This window comes from Diadema setosum, chromosome 2, assembly GCF_964275005.1.
Source record: "Diadema setosum chromosome 2, eeDiaSeto1, whole genome shotgun sequence".
Lineage (NCBI taxonomy): Eukaryota > Metazoa > Echinodermata > Echinoidea > Diadematoida > Diadematidae > Diadema > Diadema setosum.
In genome coordinates, this window is record NC_092686.1 from 24,143,261 (window position 1) to 24,163,085 (window position 19,825).

General features: G+C 40.3%; 1 protein-coding gene across 2 annotated transcripts in view; it reads left to right on the forward strand.

The window, feature by feature from the left end:
• Positions 1–19,825, forward strand: part of LOC140246236 (uncharacterized) — a 263,015-nt gene that overhangs the window by 189,042 nt on the left and 54,148 nt on the right. The window contains exon 1 of one of the 2 annotated variants that reach the window (XM_072325693.1): positions 11,650–12,195. The exons of the other annotated variant lie outside the window; for it this stretch is intronic. Coding sequence (XP_072181794.1) covers positions 12,062–12,195 — 134 coding nt within the window. The 5' untranslated portion in view covers positions 11,650–12,061. Of the gene's footprint in view, positions 1–11,649; positions 12,196–19,825 lie in introns of those variants that run through there. 2 annotated transcript variants of the gene reach the window in all.

Below are 19,825 nucleotides of genomic sequence, written 5' to 3' on the forward strand. Positions count from 1 at the left end.
GTATGTTGTTTGGTGCAAGCAAGTGTTTGCTCGAATTGCTCTCTGCGAGTGCCGAGAAAGGGACCCCAGTTTATTGTTGGAGTTGTGCTGAATTGAGCATGTCAGAGATAGCTGACTTGCCATCCCTCTGGGCAGAATTTTGAATCAAATTATTATCAATATCTGAAAACTAAGCTTACTCTCTTTCTATTAATAATATATATCTGCCATGCTGTGCCAGCTAGGCCTATTTCGTTTCAGAGGAATGTAGGGAATGTATTGACTCTCAGATAAACTCTGACAATTATTAACAACATCGTTCACTGTCAACAAACCAAAGGTCCCGAGTTCTCTTGTGTATTTAGACTCCTAGCAAACTGAAAGTCGAAAAGAAGAAAAGAAAAGAAAAATAGTCATACTTCTGTGTTAATGTCGCTGTATTTGTATTTGCTTTTATGGCCCTTTGTGGAGTATTGCTCCTTGATCCTGTAGTCCTTCCTGGGAATGTAACAAATATTACTCCCGCTGTGTGATTTATTCTCGGTGAATGTGAACGCCGTGAAATGTTGGCAGTGCTTGTAGGGGTGCATTCATGGCGGTGCAGTGATGTGTCTGTTAATTCCTCTCATGGTAGTAGGCAGTTTGATGAGTTTACAGTGGACTGAAGAAATCATGTGAAGGTGGCTTCCGAGGCAGTGAATGCCGTAGGATTGGTTTCGGACTTGGATGTTCTCGGTCGATCGGCGTCACATGACCTGTGCCCCCATGACTGCAAAGGGTCAGTGGTATTGTGTCAGCGGAATCAGGGTGGGAAGGTAAGCACAGCAGTGCAGTAACTAGAACAAGACGCACACACACACAAACTATGTATCTCAATTGTTACAGTAAGCTACAAAATAATTTTGTGACGATATGAATAGACTGTCATACGTGTGATGGATAGTTTAATTTGTGTGATTAGTATTTTCTTCAACACCACCTTTACTCCAGTAATACACGACCTATGTGGGTGAAGGCTTACTGATTTTCATTCTGTTTGAGTCCTTATTATGTGCTCTAACCTCAACAGACTGTTATTTCTTCAAATCAATATTTCTTACTAATAAGACATCTATTCTTCATCTATGACTTAACTCACGTGTAGCAGGTCATGCATGTGTAACTGTAAGCACAGAAGGTTGTTCCTTATGATGATCAAATTGTAATGCTTTAATACTCGCTGCTATATTTCTGTTGTGCTAATGCTACTACCTTCTCTAATATAAATGATCATGATAAAGGTAGTAATAATGATAATAATGATAATAAAGTGTGACAATGCTTAAAAAAGAACATGAATCATGATATCATATGTCAAGTTAAAATGTTAAATAGAATAGACAAATCTAATAAACTGTAAAAAAAGGACAATTTTATCATCCTATCCCTCAACTGGACTAAGGTTTTTATTGTGTTTTATTTATTCATTTTATTGTTGTTGTTTGTTTAGCCTCAGCAATATGTATTTTATTGACCGGGGCTACTGTCTTATATGCATGCCTATTCCCGCTGATTGGTTAAATGCGGGTAGGCTGATTGGACGCCAATTACACGCATTCAATCTCTGATTGAAGTGCATTAGGCTAATTGATGTTCCCTCTCTCATCATTTTTTTTTTTTTTTTTTTGGTATCATCTCGTTTTCTTTCATGAGATTGTTTTCGTCTCTGTGATCAGAGTGACCACTGCATGCTTGGTACGGTGCATGCTGAAAATCAATTTGAATAGCAATCCTTCAATTGACTGCTTGCAGGTCAAGTATTGTTTTGTTTTTGTTTTTTTTAATGAAAACCTTGAAACATGTATTGTTATTATTCTTCATGGTATCAGTCAGCGCTAAAAAAACAAACAAACAAAACAGAAATACTGTGACCATCTTGTTATTTGTGAGTCTTCGCAGTGTCATGATAATATCAAATGTTTTGGATCAGGATACAGGCTCAAAATCGCTCGTGCCAAGTCTTATTAAATCAAATTGCCTTGAGCTTGAAGTTAAGTAGGTTGTACATGACGGCCCTTTATATTCATACATATTGATATTGCATGCTGAAGGCATCTCCTTGGCATAAAATCATGAGAGAATCGATGCAGGCTTGCTGCAAATTTACAGGCTAGCAAACTTATGAAGTCATAGAGCTGCGTTGCCAGCTTTAATAGCTCAATAGCTGTATAGCTAGCTACAAGGTATGTTGATAATAAGCTTCCAGCATCTCGCGCCATCAGACATGGTTGAAAAGAAAAATGAAAAAAACGTGGACCCTTCTGTCCTGGAGATGAGAGCTGCTCATGGATTTGTTTACAGTGGCCAGCCGTCGCCCTGGTAACTGGATACTGCTGTATGTAAACACTTACCCTGAAGTCCAAGATGGCTGAAAAAGGTGTTGGGCCATTAGTCAGTCCAGTCAGTCAGTAAGACTTGACCACTGGACATGCTAATTGGAGAGAGAATCATAATATTTATCACAGCACTCAACAAACTGTGCAATAGTGTGAGTCACGGTTCTCATCCCCTAGACCATTTGTTATGTGTTGCTCTATCTTTCTTCACCAATCTGCAAATGTCCATGGCTTGCCTAAGCTATAAGGGGCTAGCCTTTTTTCCCCCCAGTCTACAAACATGTGCTCATATTTCAAATGCTATTTCATGAAAGTTGCTCGCTGCTGTTGAGTGATATCAATAGTGTCCTATACATGTAGTAATACGTGTGTGAGTGCTATGTCGCCTGTTATTTGCTGCTTATGGATATCAATAGGGTCCTATAGCAATGTGTGTGGGTGCTATGTCGCTTGTTATTTGCTGTTTGAAATTGAAATTGATATGAGAATTTTTGAAAATCATTGCAGAAAAAAATTGAATATATTTGATACCAGAAAAAGCAGTCAATATTGCAGTCTGTTTGATGTTTGTATGTTGGCATTTGTGCAAAATGGCGCGGGATGATTTCGTGACATTATTGCAATAGAAAATGCACTGAGCTCCTGGGAAGATGCATTCAATCAGGTTCCAATTGAGCCGCAGACTGTCGGCTGTATTGGCTTACGCAAGCGTCCCGGGGAAAATCGAGGCCAAATTTAGCAACTACTGTCGCTCGGCAAGGAAGATTTTTTTTCTTCCTTCTTATGAAGGATAGATTGGAGTGACTGGGTGAGTGCTTGAGAGAAGAATTGACATCTTATTGGACAAGAAATGTTGCAATTACACCGAGTGCGACTATAACCTGAGGGGAACGCAAAGGGTATGGTTGAACACCACGCGATTGCAGTTCACAGATGGCATTGCAGTTCAACATACCAGTACATAAGTCTTTTAATAGTACTCTTTCTATGTTCCTGTTATTCCAACCGCCAATCTTCCTACTTGTAGCATGGATCGTATCCTTGTCCAAATAGTGATTTTTCTTTTGTTCTGTTAAAGTTCGACAGTTATCATATCTTAACTGACCCATATTTGCATGACGTGTGAACAAGCTGCCCACATTCAGCCTGTGTGAAGTTAAATTTAGCTCGATGTCTTTTACTATTCTATGCTGCGATAGAAGAAATTCCAAGGAACGTCATCCAACATCCTGATTTTTGTTGTTGTTGTTGTTGTTGTAGACATCTGTTGTGCGTAGGGAATGATTTTTCTTGTCATCTCGCTATTGTGCATGTGCACTAAAATACAGGGTTTTTGTGTGTGTGTGTGTGTATGGATGGATGTTCATTTGGCGCTTTGCCTCATCACGTTCATGTGTTTGGTCGTGTGGCACCGTCTATGATATGGGAGGAGTGAATGCACTGTGCGCTCACTGGAAAAGAAAGTACAACATACTCTCGCTTTCATTCGCATACGATGCGTGTCTTGATGAAATTCCAGGACTATAGTCGAGCCTCTGCCTACCTAGCCGTGAATGCCAAGCCACAAAGCCTTGAAATTTTGATGGAGCGATTTTGTTGCGCCGCCGAGGTAACTCAGAGAGCACATTACTCAAAACATCTTTGACAAATGCAGCAGAATAGAACAGACCTGCAAGGCATAATCCTATTACAGTTGACTAGCATGCATGAAGAAAATGTGCAGCCCTAGTCTTAAAAGAAGTTTGACATTTTTACACATATTGGACAAGGAAAACTGGCTAACTTTTGATGTGATTTGTTGATTTAAGAAAATAAAAGTTGAAATTCTTTATCAAATTGAGGCGAAGATTAGGAAGTAGGGATGATACAAAGGATTAGTAGAAGGTTCCAACAGAGTTGTGTCTAGTGAGCATTTTGAATTGCAACTAGTAATTATTTATATATCTATGAGGGAAAATCAAAAGTTAATTATCAGAATTTATCTTAGCAGTAGATGCCAATTGCTTTTTTTAAATTCAAAATAATGTGTTGTTTCTTTTGAATGTAATAACATTTCTTCTTTCTTATTTTTCCAAAATATTTGTTAATGATGTATGTCATGTGCAGTGATTTGACAGTATAAATTCAGCTTCTACTGCTCTGTAATTATGATAATCTACTAAATGAACATCAATTTGACAAGTGCTGCACTCTGGCTGATCACACATTGTAATTGTGTGATGATGGGTTTAGATACGAAAAAAAGATGTCCAGCCGGTGAATTGGCAAGTTTTTCTCCAAAATGATACTCCGTGTTGTCACAAGTTGGTGTGACTAAAGCCAGTGGCATGAGCAGTTGGATTTGTAATCCCAAAACAACAACAACAATAATAACAACAACAACAACAAAATCAGTTTACCTTATTTCTTGGAGCCTTGTCATAATGTGGGATGTGATGATGGCTTTTTCTGAACATGGCATAAGGAAAAGATGCTAGATGAGGTGAATTGGCATGCTGCTCTAGGAAATACTTCTCCTGCAGTGACACAGCTGGTGTTAGGAAAACCATTGGCATGGTCAGATTGTTAGTGTTTATCAAAGGTATGTATTTTTGAGAAAATTCCAGCTCACATACTAGTTTCTATCAGAAGGGGGTTTGGGCACAGGTCAACAGGAAGGGGGCTGTTGGAGAGGGATGCTGAATGGTTAAACATTCTCCAGAAAGTGTTCCCAAAAATTAGGCTCTAGGAGGCATCACTTTTGGCATTAAGTGGAATTTGATTTATTGATGACATTGATAGGTTTCTGTCTTTCACTGTGGTGAACGCTTTTTTTGTGTGTTTTGGCGGTGGATCAATTGTTAGGATGGGTAGGGAAGGGAAGAACTGTCCTGAGAGAGATGGCAGCTCTTTTGTATGTATTTCCAAAAATATTTTCAGCAATGACTTGATAATTACAATAATTGTTGACAAAAAATAAAAATTTGCCGTATTGAGAAACATCTTTAATAGTGTCATGGTTGCACTTGCAGGAATGAGTAGATATCACAACTCATGCTATTCCACAAGCAACAAAATACAAAGGAAATGGAGGGGAAAAAATTATTTGTTTGCCTCTGCAGTTCGATTCTCATCATGCATCATGCGTTGTTACCTATCTACGTATATAATTGGGGATCAACTCAACACATCAAGAGCACAACCGAAGTCTGGGCATCGATTATGCAACATTTTTCTGCCCACCCCCTACAGAATAAATCTCTATGAGAGCGCATTAGTCACCTGGCAGGTAACTAAACTGTCCACTAATTAAGGCACCTCGTCTGTTGCGTTGGACCGATGACGCACATTCACAAGATCCCATCAGCTGTGGACGCCGTGAAGGTATAGGGATAGTCTGCCTTCCCCCTTGAGTACGTCCAATTGCAGACCGAGAGTTTGCGTGTCAAGAGAGTGGTGAGTTATCCTCTCTTGTTCGTAGCTGTCCATCGATAGGGTGACTAACCGTTGGTAAGAGAAATGACGTCACTCTCTGTGTGTTTGTCGGTGTTTTGGAGCGACACATGTTCCTCCCCTACGTCATTAATTGCGTGGAAAGGGAATGTCGTGCCACACCAAGTGGACAGAATTATTTTGCGTGAGTGGTGTCAAGTTTTTATGTTGGTGTTTGTTTGTGTGCAAGTGGTAGATTTTATGGATGTGCCCCCTCCTCCCCCCCCCCCCCAGCAAATGAGGTTGTATGTTCATCTAAATTTTCAGTCATCGCTCCTAACATCGATGTTAGTTAAGTAGGGCATGTCACTCTAAAAAGATTACAGAGGCATGGCTAGTGTATGAATGATAGGTTACAGCAAGCAGTAGATTTGAGAGAATATGATACTGGGCCAAAAATCGTATGTCCATATACATTGTTCAGTACATGTAACGAAATCTGACTTAAAACCATTTGTGATTATTTTGTGTCCTCCTAAAAACCTTGTGAAAGGCATGTAATATATCGTTTCAATGAAAATTATCGTGTGACAGCATAGGAGTGTGAGGACGAATATCATGTAAGTTGCCTATACAAAAAGTCAATGTTTACATTATTGTAAACAGTTTCACAATCCCTCTCTGTGGTCCGCAGTGCAGATTTGATCTTACGTATGATATCATGCATATCTGAATTTGGACCGATAGAGTGTAAATGTGTGATACGTGAAACTGAGATACTGAAAAAGGCTTGTTGGTGTGAAATGGGTTACACAGGTTTTTAGGTGACCTCTAAACAGTACATGTGTTAGCGGGGCTATAAGCTTTGTCTGTTCCCTCCGAGCTAATTTGCGCTATTAATTTTCCACACCAGTTTTGAAGCCGCGCGGCACACACATCTGTGTGTTGGGCAGAATTACGATGACTATTCCATGAGCCTTTCGTAATCAGGCTAGTCTCGTACCTCCAGACTGACGTGACATTTAACATGTTGGTTGTGATCCTCTTGCTAATATGTTTGGAGAGAGACAAAGAAACATAAACATTGTGTCACATACTAGTAGTGTGGATTTGTATGAAATACCAGTTTTGAATTATGATGGATTTATCGAAGGAGATATCATTTTTTTTTCAAATATTTGTCTAGCTTCAATTGAAGGTGAAAGGCAGTCTTAAGGCATGCCGTGACACATCAAGAACATAATTAGGGGACCATATCATTAGAGTTAATGTTCATAATCAAGTAATTTGTTGTGGTAATAATATCCCTCTCAAGGTTATGGAAATATATATATATATTACAAACATATATACGCATATGGTAATAAAGCTTTGACATCCCAACAGTTGCAGCAGGGCAGGGAGGAGTGATTTCATGAGAGTAATAATTCAGGAGATTGTAATATGTGTTATCTGTGCTCACATTCTGTGTACAGAGTGAAAATCCCTACCGCCAGTGATGACAAAAGCTCACATAGTATTGTTGAGGTCCAGTTTACAGAGAGCTTGGCACTCTAGACAAGCCTGTATGATGCAAACAGCAGAGTAAATTTTTCGTGTCTCATACCCCTGAAGCATCACAAGGCTAGGCATCTCTCGTTAGCTCTTCAAGCAGTGCCACCTCCTTGATACCTAGGAGCCACAGCATAGCAAGCTGCTTCTTGGGAGGAGGGACAAAGATGCGGATGGTTGTACGGTCTTTGGGCCTAGTGCCGCCAGAAGGGTTAACCAGGTGATATTCTCATCATTCATCGTAGCAGCCATTTTTTGCTCCTCTCCCCCTCCCCCCACCCCACCTCCCCCCCCCCCCCCCCGGCATATTTGTATGAATTATGCATTTTTAGAAGCTGCTAGTCTTGAACTCTCTGCTGTCATGAACTAGGGTCTATCATCTCATGCTCTTCAAGTAAAATAAGATTTGGACATATGTGCATCCAAAATGTACCTAATGACTTCTTTTTTGAGCCGACACTTACCAAGAAAAAAATATGTACAAGAAGTCATCATTCATCCTGATTGAACATACCAGGTTCAGTGCTGATTGTGCAATGATGAAGCTTGTTCAAGACAAATTATTTTCAACCTCGATTGCTCTTGCTCCATATTTTTTTTTTTCTTGCTACACACATGTCTTTCTGTAAATGTTTTTTTGTATAGAAAAAAGTGGTCATACAACGCAATGACCACATAAGGATCTACAATGAGAGGGTCGGAGAAAATGTGCCTCCTGCCTCTTTTGGTTACTCCAAAAGACAATGGGCATTGTGGTCTCTTTTTAATTCCAAGAATACCCCCTCCTCCGCCCTCCCCCATCCGCGTAACTTGATTTCCCCTCCTGTCCCATTCCCCTTCACACCACCATCACTCACTGGTTTGCCAACACATCGCGCCCTGTTTCCTGCCAAGACTTCTGACGATGACAAGGAGGAGAGACAGAGCGCTGCCCTCGCTCAGCCAGCCACGAGGAAGGGGAGCGAGCGATGAGTGACGATCACTTGACCCCCACAAACCAAGAGCTCCGGCAGAGGGCTCTGCCGCGGATCAGCATCTGCGCCTTGAACAGATCTTCCTGATTGATTGTCAGCGCAGCAGCTTTCATATATCCTCCTCCCGTCTATACGGGCTGTCTCATGACAGCAGTTGCTATGGAAAGGGAAGGAAAATTAGGGATCCTCCCTAATTACCCCCACAAGTAGCCACACCCGTTTTTCTCCCCCCCCCCCCCCCCTCTACCCCATCCCCTTGCATCCAGCATTTTAGTTATTTCTGTGTGCCTTTTTTTTTTGCATTGATTATACTAACATATATTTAGAGTACAAACATAGCGTATGTACTACTATGTTTGATATCATGAGGACATTATGTATAATCCTGGGATTGAACATTTCCTTTATACTGTGGTAGTGGGGTGTAATTGCAGTAGAACACATCTATTTCCCAGCTGCTTTTTGTGGAATGGAGCCAGAGTTCTCCTGAAACAGCCACCCTCCAACAAAAACAATGTAAATCTTCAGTAACATTCCAGGGGAATCGGGTAGATTTGTTGAATTTGTTCCATGCATCATTGAAGAGCATGTTCAGTTTAGAATGTACGATGCCCCACTCTGTTACTTTGATATTGAAATAACATTGTCGGCTCACCAACATACTGAACTGATATAGCAAGCCTCCAACGAACTTTTGTGACAATGCTGTCATCAATTTCTCATGTTGGTGTCTCATTTGTCAATTTACCCTGGGCGATGATGGAAAGTATCTTAGGTTACGTTCACACATTGTTCCTAATCTCAATAAAGATAAGCTTGAAGTTTCAAACTTCGATGATTAGTTCGTAGTTTCGCCCCATGTAGATGCACTCAAAAGTTAGCAATCATAAAGATTAGTTGATAAATAGAGTTACAAGATTTCTTAGAGTTGGGTTTTTATGCTCTATCCAGAAGTGATGGGGGGTCCTGTACTCCTAGTTAAACATTGTATGGACACGATAATCAACAAACTTGAAGATTAGTGTGACCTCTCCATGAATCCTATTCCTCCTTAGCTTTTGGGTCATCTTCCAGTGTGTGTTGTACACTACTGTATCATTGCACATTATCGTTTTTTTTTTTTGCTGGCACTGCATATTTATATGTATTTCCTTGAGTTCTGTAGTTTAATCATTGAAGTGTCAAGTGGACGCGCAATGTAGTTTAAAGCTACGACCCAATCACTGAAGTATGAAACTTTTAAGATTACGTGTACAAACATTGTGTGAACATAACTTCAGAGATATGTACTGTCTGGCCTCCCTGCAGGCAATTTGATTTAATTAATGTGGGACAGGCCAAGAAGTTTAATGGCTCGTGGTGACAGCTACCGCACCAGTAGTCCCTAATGACTCTCATATAAACAGGAAATCCCATACATCTGTGAGTTCCTGTGAACTCTATGAATGTAGTCCATTCTGCAGTCCGTAGCCAGCATACTCTGTATTGCATGAGTTAACAAAGCTGTTATAAATACATGGGTATGCATGTGCCTGTTTTACATCACTTGATTTCATGTGATTTGGGGGGAGGATGTGTTTACCCCATGTTTACCTTGTCCAGATGTGATCAGCTGTGAAATGCTTTGATCTGATTTATTTGTGGGTCAAGAAGGCAGCTTGTGTCTGGTGTAGTTTTTGCCATTTGTGTATACGCCCCTTGAGGTACCCCTCTGAACTGTGCTGTGTACCTTGCCATCCATAAAAACTCACTGGGGCGCTTAGCTCTGTGTGAATTCTTAATTTCTTCTACATAATGGGCGGATATTGGAATCCGGAACCACCTCACTGGTTCTAAGGGCTCAGATTTGGCCTGGTTTTTCCTGTTCACTTCTACCACACCATGTTGCACAGTTCCTGTTATATCGCTGCAGCAAATGGGACCTGGTTGTAGGTACCTAGTAGGACTACTGATAGGATGTGCTAAAATCAGAGAATTAATTTATATTCTCAGTGGATCTTTGTCTCAATGGATCTGGAGGTTGCCATTTCTGAGCTGTCACTGTTATGGACCAAGTGTAAGAGGATTTACTGCTGAAGATATCTCACACACAAGAAACTGTATCTTTTTTTCCCAGATGTAGCAGTAGGCTGACATCTTGTATGCCCGCAACTTACAACAATTAGAGATTTTTGTGTTGTTAGGTGCGAAAGCGGTGCAACAGTAGCCGAACCTGTCTATTGAAATTCCAGCGTTGTCTGTTGGCTGATATGGACTGACGCTTGAGTGAAAGATACTCTATCGCCTGTTTTACATTCACACCTGTGACATTCCAGGGCTTGTCAAAGGTCCCATGCAATCAACAACGGAACCAGGAGCCCAGCATTCTGTGCATATTTACCACTGGTAAACAATAGCGAAGCCCAGCTATTGCCTGTAGCACCATAAAAAAAGTGAGCTCGGCATAGATTAGACAGCTCTCTGAAGTTTAAATGTGATCCCAGAGTGTTGTAGACGCCACAGTGTTTCATTTCAAAGCGAGGTTCGAACGGATAATATAGATATTGCAGTCGCAGGCTGGACCAATTTTGTGGCATTTTGCGCACCATTGAAGAGGAGGGGGACCTTCGCTGAACATCCATGGTATATCACCAAGTTTGGACACTGCACATGCTTTTTGTATGAGCTTGTGTATGCATGCTCCAGTGTCCTATGTGCTCATGTGGACCTTGTGCACTTGAGTCAATGCCACTGGTGTAATCTGCTGGAGTAAATGCGTCAGGAACAATTGCATTGCCCAGGCAGAATACCCACGACATTCAACATCTTTAGCAGATAAGCTGTAAGAAGCAAACAGGCAGGAAAACCAAGGACATACAAGCTTTGAAATTGTCAAGGAAATCCTTTTTGATGGGAAAGTTTGTTTGAAATTTCACAGGATTTTGTACAAAGCCAGTGTATTGTTCAGGTGAATTATTTTCAAGAACAACAACAACAAAAGTGTAAGAGCTAAGCTGCTCAGCAACAGAGTGTCGGATGACCAGTGAACTTTTTGAGTTAAACATCACACCAGGCACAGGCCTACCTCAGCAGAGGGTGTGTTGGCTGTCACGCAGAACCGCAAAATCCGATATCCTTGTTCATCTGCTTTTATCAGAATAATGCAGGTAGGCGGAATACACTGTATGGCGACGTGATGTCATCGCAACAGTTTCTAGCAATTAGCCCACAAGATTTATCGCTTCCTCCTCAGTCTAATTGGTGTGTGGATCACGAAGGCAGTCTTTGAACTTCAAGTGGCATTTTTTTTTTCTTTTCTTTTTCTGGTTTCCTCTGACTTGGTCCCCTTTCCCCCCCCCCCCCCCCCTTGCCCTCCTTACTTCACTGCGGGGAACAACGGTGTTTGAGCAAAGGTTGCTAATATCAGAAGTGTGTTACATTAGTGTTTATTGTGTGGGTGAGGAGGTGAACGGATTTCACAAAGTATTCACTGTATGTGAAAGCAGCTGCCTGATTGTCTGGCGTAGAAAATGGGACACTGTGCACATTGTATAGCGCGGTCATCGATTTTCTGAGATCACTTGTGAAATCCCCTCGCGAGAACATTGTCGCCAGCCGTTTCTTTCTTTTCTATTCTTTTTCTTTGTATCTTTTGGCAACATTCTATCAACTATCCAAGTGGAATAATTTGGATTTACAAATGAGCCTGTTGCTGGCTAGAGAGACAAACAGGCTGTAAACTTGTACTTGAATATTCTTCACGCTGGATGTTGGACGTATTGAAGCGAGAACATGAAGCAGAACAAAAACAAGTTGAACGTGCCCACAAGCACCCCTGAAGCCTCCCCAGAATCCTCGCCGATTCTTCCGAGACGGTCGTACATTCGTTTCCACTTTCACACCCTCTTCAGCAGCGATGTGATATGGTAAGAAAAAAAAAGTGTAGTTCGTGTAATTGGTCTGTCTTTTAATATTTTCATTCTGAAAAAAAAACAACCTGACCAATTGCCATCAGCGTTTCATTTGCGGGACATGTGCCCCCTTTGTTTAATTGATCGTAGAAGGATTAATTAGAATGATTGTCTTCACTCGTGCCAAACTTAAATCAGGCCTCGAAATAGGATTTTGGAGGGGCAAGGCCATTTAGAAAAGGGCACTTTTTCCAAGAGGCCAGGGCACTTAGGTCAGTCAGAGGGGCACCAAGGCCACATTGGAAAGGGCATGTTGGGTGTTTATACGTGATGTGAATGCCCCATAGAGCTGTATGCTATCGACCGTGCTGCTACACTCCAGCAGCGCATACACGCATAAGATCTCTCCGCAGCAGACGACTTTAGGCAGTAGGCCATACGCAATACGATGTATTGAGTCGGGACGGTAAAAGCCGGTCAGGCGTACATGTACGTAGACTTCTACACGTCGTCTCGTATCTCGGAAAGATACTTTGAGTTTGAATCGGATATATTGGGACACGAGTGAACTGAAGGTATGATATTTGAGATCAGGAAAGTTGTTCAAGCTTATTAAAGTGTAGACTTTGAGAAAGGGCATATTATACGTCATAAATAATAACTTTCATTCTAAAAGGGCACCACGATCACAAGAAAAAGGGCACATTTTTTTTGGCCGTAACTTTGATCAACGAAAAAAAAGGCATTGCGGCCAACGAGAGGGGCACCGACGGCCATGGCCGTCGGTGGTCGTCGGTTAATTCGAGGCCTGTTAAATGGTGAGCAGACTGTGGTCTTCTCCCCAATAGCTTCAGCTGCCTGATGTCAATCTATGTAATAGTCACTGTAGTTGGCTATAACTTAGTGTATGGGTGTGTATTCTTTTTATGTGTGTCTGTCTGTCTGGTTGTCTGTCTATCATCCCTCAAGTGTGAGATATTAATGTGTGTGGGTGTGTGATGAATTACATGCATCTTCTCAAGTAACTACCACCAGGTTAATGTGTAACAAAATATTAAGTGTTGGGTCGTCCTATCTTCGTATCTGTTCAAAGGGCACTATCTCCTCTCTTATGAGCTCTCATAGATCCTTGACTGTAACTGCCTTTATGAATATATTGAAATTTGCTGATGAGGAAGGGCCAATAGACCAGCACACTGAAATAGTCAAGTACTAGTATCACACACTTTGTAACAACAAATGTTGACTCTTATAACTAGAAAGCCTGCCTGAGAGTTCTGTGGCATTGCAGAAAGAATGGAAGGGGATGGATGTCAAATAATGATTAGGAAATTGTAGAATTGACAATCATGACTTCAAAGAACAATTAGGTCTTCATAGGACTATGATCAGATGATTTTGGTGTTTGTATAAACTTTATGATTAAAAAAAGTTATTCAAAATAGATATACATTGCACGCCATTCATTGTCGCTCATAATAACAGTGTGATGTTGCTGTGCACACATAATATTAGTGGCTAACCTTCAGAAATCGTGGTGGTAACGGTATAAGTACAATTTTAGGAGATCAGGAAACCACTGTGGGTCGATTGTGCTCTGCCCAACACGATCCCTCTAACTGTAGCAGTGAATGGCACATCACATCCATGTTGATGTTAATGAATTGGATTAGAGGCAGAATTGTGGCAGTTTTCATTATTTAAAATCTTGAGACATGAAATGTAGTGTTAAAGCAATTTTCTGTATTTCTTAAATTCAGAGCATAGAGTGGTATTTCAGTTTGTTGATAAAGTGGCTTGTCTTGTCATATCCATATGCATTGAAGCATGAAGAAAAGGTGTAAAATTTTTGTAATTACATCACATACCATACAGTGTATATTTCTGTTGGTGATTAACCTATCAGTGACTCATCTTAACCATTGGGAGCATACATTGATACACTGATACATACATGGGAGGATTCAATTTTTGTGTCATAATTTCAATGGCTATGTGGTGAATTGCAAAATTCTGACCGAATAGGCCATTTTTTTTTGTAATCAAGTATTCAAATTTATGGATGTTTCATTCCTGGGAACATGGAGATGAGCTATTTCATTAACCTGCTCTTCTTGAAAAATGACATTCAATTGCTGGAATCCAATTTGCATATAATGCTTGTTGCTATGTCGGACAAGCCTCGAACAAGCTTTCAGGTTGTCAAGAACAACCTCTGTTTAAAAGGTATGCATATAACTTGAATATGTTATGAAAACTGCCTATTGATTTCCAGACCTTCTTAATTTTGGTTTTCCCCAACCTAGGGTTTTGTTGAAATGCACTCATGTATGGCAAAGAATTAGCTTTTGATAGTCTGACTGATGCATAGATTATGTATTAAAATGATTAGAAGGAATCACTTTTGATTAAAAAAACAGAGAAAAACAAGGGGTAGTGCATTCAATATCAGCAGTTGACTGTGTTGGACAAATGTACAATCAGTTGCAGTTACTCTTTTGTATTGAGATATGAACAGGTAATGAAAAATAGAGAAAATATTTGTGTGTAAATGTAGATATTTTAGAACCTAATTATTTACTGAAGATATATTGTTATGTACCCTACAGTTAAGAGATAATACACTGTACTTCATTAGAATACAGAACACACCAGTGAAATTACATAATATGATAATACATTGATACACATACACACACACCCACTGATAAAAACCTTGTTGTTGTTTACCAAGGGTACTTGCACCAATGCTCTTTACTAGAGAAGAGCTCTTTAGTAGACTATGCATGACTGCATCCAATGACAGTGATAGGTATGCCAAAAAACAAACAAACAAATAAACTGTGGAGGAAAGGCAAAATCAGAGGGCAGAAAAATGATACAGAATATACGGATATAGCAGAGTGAGCATATTCATTAATACACATTACCAGTGTTTGCTGGCCCAGTGATTTTCAAGACAGAAGCTTCAAGAGTAATGGTGTACAGTTGTATGCTGATATGTAGTTTCAAAATGGCTGCCAAATAGCAGAGTTGAGTAACCTTGAGTATTGTGACACTGTTCAAATGGCACCTCGGTTCCAGAACCTGGGCCCCGTTTTATCAAAAGATGTAATCGATTATGAATTACCTTACCACACAGGCTGCCATAGACTTATGATAGAAATCAATTATATAATCCATTATAACTCTTCATAAAACAGGGCCCTGAACCTTATCAAAATGGCCTTTATGATGCAAACCAATCAAGACTTTCTATGATGCACTCTTCCCCCACAGCAAAGGGTGACTCTAAGTTCCGAAAGCACAACAAAAGAACCATCCACACCAGCTCTCACCCTTCTTCTGTATATGCCATATGTTTTATAGTGAGTCTAATTTTTTGTGAAATGGGACTTCCTGAGAATTTCATGAGTGGTTAAATTTGTTATTGTGGAGTACAGGACTTAACAGAGAATGTACACATGCACATCACATCACATTCATGTCAGGATCAGAGTTGATATTTATGTGTGTTTTTAAAGTCGCGAACAGCACCCGACTTGTGAAATTCGTGAAAACAAAAATCTCGCGAAATATTTAGCGTATATAGTATTTCATACATGTATGGCAAGAGGAAAGAATTCAGTTTAAATTTTTTTTTTCTGTCAACATAGATAACCTTCCCCTCCCCCCCCCCTTACATAATTGTAATTCCCCATAGACATGATGAAGGGTATACCAAGTTCCCATAAGCACAGAGAAAAATGAAATCAGTAACCTACATCACATAAATTTTGTCTAGCCGTGGTAAAGTGACTGACTAAGGTCAAAGCGGCTCAAAGACCCCTCTGCATTAAAAAGTAGGACTATTTGGTATTATTGCAGGACAGTGCAATGATGATTGGATGATTTCTTTAAGTCTCACATTCTCACAGTAGGTTACAATTAGGTAATAAAAATAAAAAATAGATGTTAAAAAATGTCCTTTAAAATTCAATTTTGAATGTTTGGACCATCCGTTACAAATGTACTATTAAAACTCAGACATTCATAATCAAGTGAATGTAAAAGAATGGGAAATATTTACCACATTTGTCTGTCACAATGTCGCACCTCTTATGTCAACATAACTTTTCAAATTATACCCCTTAATCAGATTACCGTAGATATAATTTAGTTAATTTGGTGTATATAAGTCTGATTGTGAAAATGAGTAACTATTCAAACATATTTGGTTTGGTGTGACAAATTGTGGTATTAAGCGTCCTCGAGTTAATGTGTTGATAAATCCTGTTTTCCCAGATTCATGGGGAGTGTGTACCCGACAGCAGAATTAATTTTGTTTTTTTCATCATGACGCACACATGTATGTCACCTGAATTTGACAGGAAGTTAGTCCAAAAGCAGGAAAATAAAAAACTTCCTGTTCTAATGTTACACAGGAGGGAGCCACTTCTAGAGCAAATCAGAGATATTAATCTCGACAGTTTGAAACATGAAATGTTTGCAGCCCTTGGCAGAGACAGTCACTTGAGGAGTCTATTTAAAAAAAAAAATACTAACAGCGCTCAGCTGTTTCATTGCATTGTGATTTTCTGTTCCCTGTTGTCAAAGATCATGTACAGATACTGCAAACAGCACCATTGAATAAACAGAAAAAGATTGGCAAGCTTTACTTTTACATTAAGTCGTACAATGACACACAGCATGCGATACGATAATTGAGAAGGCTTTTGTCACGCAAACTGCACTGAGACCCATGCAATAATGTATCAGTGATTGATTTCTGGCATCAAGGTAGGTTACTTCTGGAAGAAAGTTGCAGCCCCACATTTAATTCTTGAGAAATCAGTGAACAAGGTCTTCAGCAAAATTTGTTACCCTTATTTGGTTTGGTTTATTCACATGATTTGTAATTGGACAAGAATCAGTCTATGCCCTTATAGACCAAATTCCAACAAAATTTGAATGATTGATATTAGCATTATTCAAAAAACAAAACAAAAAACTCACAGGGTACAGCTGTGCAAGAGAGAACATTTATATGATGTGAAACAATCAATTTTTTCTTTGTGCAGAAGAAAACTTGTTATATACTTTGAATGTTTGAAAACAATGATTCAGATGTGACAAATGAAATCTCATTTTCTGTCTGTGTCATGTCTTCACTTACCACTTTAGAAAGTTCCAAACAGTTATTTTGAAATGAGGTAGTGGAAAAACTAGTAGCAGATGAGGGAACATTTGAGCAAAATAGATGGCATGAAGAAAGAGCTATGAGTCATCTTAGTGTAGCATCCTAAGGGGCATCTCAAGACCGTCATCTTGGTCACATGACTTTAAATTTGTATGCCTTCTGCTCCTTTAGTTGTTATCTGTGCTTTTGAAATGTTGTGACTTCCACTCATCCCCCAGGAGGATTTTTTTTTTTCATTTTTCAGGATGTTGCCCAAGATATGTCAAGGACATGACTTCATCTGACAAGACAGGAGAATTTGTTCTTTCTCATGCACTAGCTGTATTCCTGCAAAATAAAATCATGTTTCTGTTATCGTGAGCTGAAAAGCAATGTGGGACTTCTGTGGAGGAAACGTAGCACAGTCACATGATTGTGGCAGTTTTGTGAAAGATGCCCGTTGAGAATATTTGGGCAGCCCACACAGTCGTAGGCAGGGAAATACTCATCATGATGTCATTATGATTGTTTGAGTACTGTCAAACTTTCAAACATGCTCCCCCCCCCCCACCCCGATTCTATTTTCTGTTACAGAGGGCAGAATTTTTTGTTCCTCGTAGTTCTTATGTATATAATCATGCAGAGTACATTGTGTGTTCAGCAAAAGCTGCACAGCTTCTGCCAATATGAATCTCTGTTGTAATAAAGCTGAAATTTTGAAATGCTTAATATAAAAAATAATAACAAGTGATGACATCGTCCGAAGCATGAAATTCCTCTCATAAGTTCACTGTGAGATGAAGATGCTTTGCTATAAACAGTATGCGTGTAACTTTGTTGTAAAAGATGGGTCCATTTGAAGAGACTTGTGATTGTATGTGAACCGCTGAATTTAGCATGTATGTAAAGGGTTAAGGGTTTACCAAGGAGGGATGCAATGCTCTCGCTTCTACCTACGTCAAGGCTAAAACACACACTGCAAGTGTCACATCAGTTCAATCATACACCAAATTTGTGTCATGAGGAATGACTGGTTGTTTGCATACGTTGTATGGAGATGTGACAACTCAAACTCAAATACTCAATCACGGGGAAGTGATCAACATCCTCGATGCCTTATAGCATTTTTCCGGTGACTTGAGATTCTTCTTCCTGCGTAAATCCACGCAGGGATAAATTTTATCTTCAGGGGCCCTTCACACTGGCAGTGGGAACTTTGTGACATTGTAGTGAAAAGCTGTGAGGCGAACTGTGCCAAAAGTCCCTTGAAATGTCGCCAAATGAATCGCACGCAGAAGCGTGATTTTTCGAACGCACGTGAAGTTTGTTGTGACGGTTTGGAGGATAATCTGGCAATAAACCGTATGCAACTTGAACTCTTATCCCACTTCTCTTTCATGCAAGAGTGTATGTATGCGTATGTTAGCACTAGGTGTGAACGCAAGATCAGAGCAGGCCGTACATGTACCTCCTCAGTCTGGTATTAAGAGTTTAAGAATTCTAAGTGTGAAAGCTCCGTATGTCTCCCAGTCCACATCATCCTGTGAGGAATGGTTCTTTCTCATCCACATCTCTATCCCCGCATCTTCTGTTCTTTTGCTCACTGGAAAGTGATGGATATTGCTGAAAGTGTGACGTACAGCTGTATTTGGCTTCAGAATCAGGAAAAAGATATGTTTGCAGTAATAACACCTCACATACATGTACACTGAAATTTCAATTGTTCCCCCCCCCCCCCCCACCACCATCCCAACCTCACCCCCATGTACACTACTGCAAGAGGCACCTAGGTCGACTTTACTTCTACCTGCCTGTATACCTTCATTTTGAAGGTCATGGCCAGATTAACAGGACTAAACAACACACACACACACACACACACACACACACACACAGAGCGAAATTATGCAGCTAGTGTGGGGGCAGAACCATTCTGTTATGAGGTAACTTCCCCTTGCTTCATACACCTCTATCCCTCTCTCTCTCCCTCTCTCTCTCTCTTACTCTTTGGCCTGAATTAAGTCACAAATTGTTCTCATCCTGTGACATCAGTCGGCATTAGTTACAAACAAAACCTGTGCCGCTGTCAGGCGAGAGAGAAAATTCGGCACAGCAGCCTTCCCGCCTTGTCAGGTTGCTAGGCCACCCTAGCCCCCTTCAAGCCCCCCTCGGCACCTTGTAGTTGCTTCTGGAGACAACTCCTTATCCACCCTTGCCCTACAAAGCGTCTTCTTCGTCTTGCAGCCTAGCAGTGATTTGTTGCACGTAGCAGTCCCCGAGATCAATGTGATCGCACTCATGTCTGTTCTTATCTGACCGCCTGTCTAGCGGTCAGTGAACAGAAGAGGTCAAGGGTAGCATGTGGGTGCTCACTGATGTGTGGAGTTTTCTCTTCCAGAATTTTGCCGAATTTGTGGATTTATCTCTCGGAATAGCCCCTGATTGGTAAGAAGATTCAAAGTGCAAAAATTCAATTTCTTTGATGGC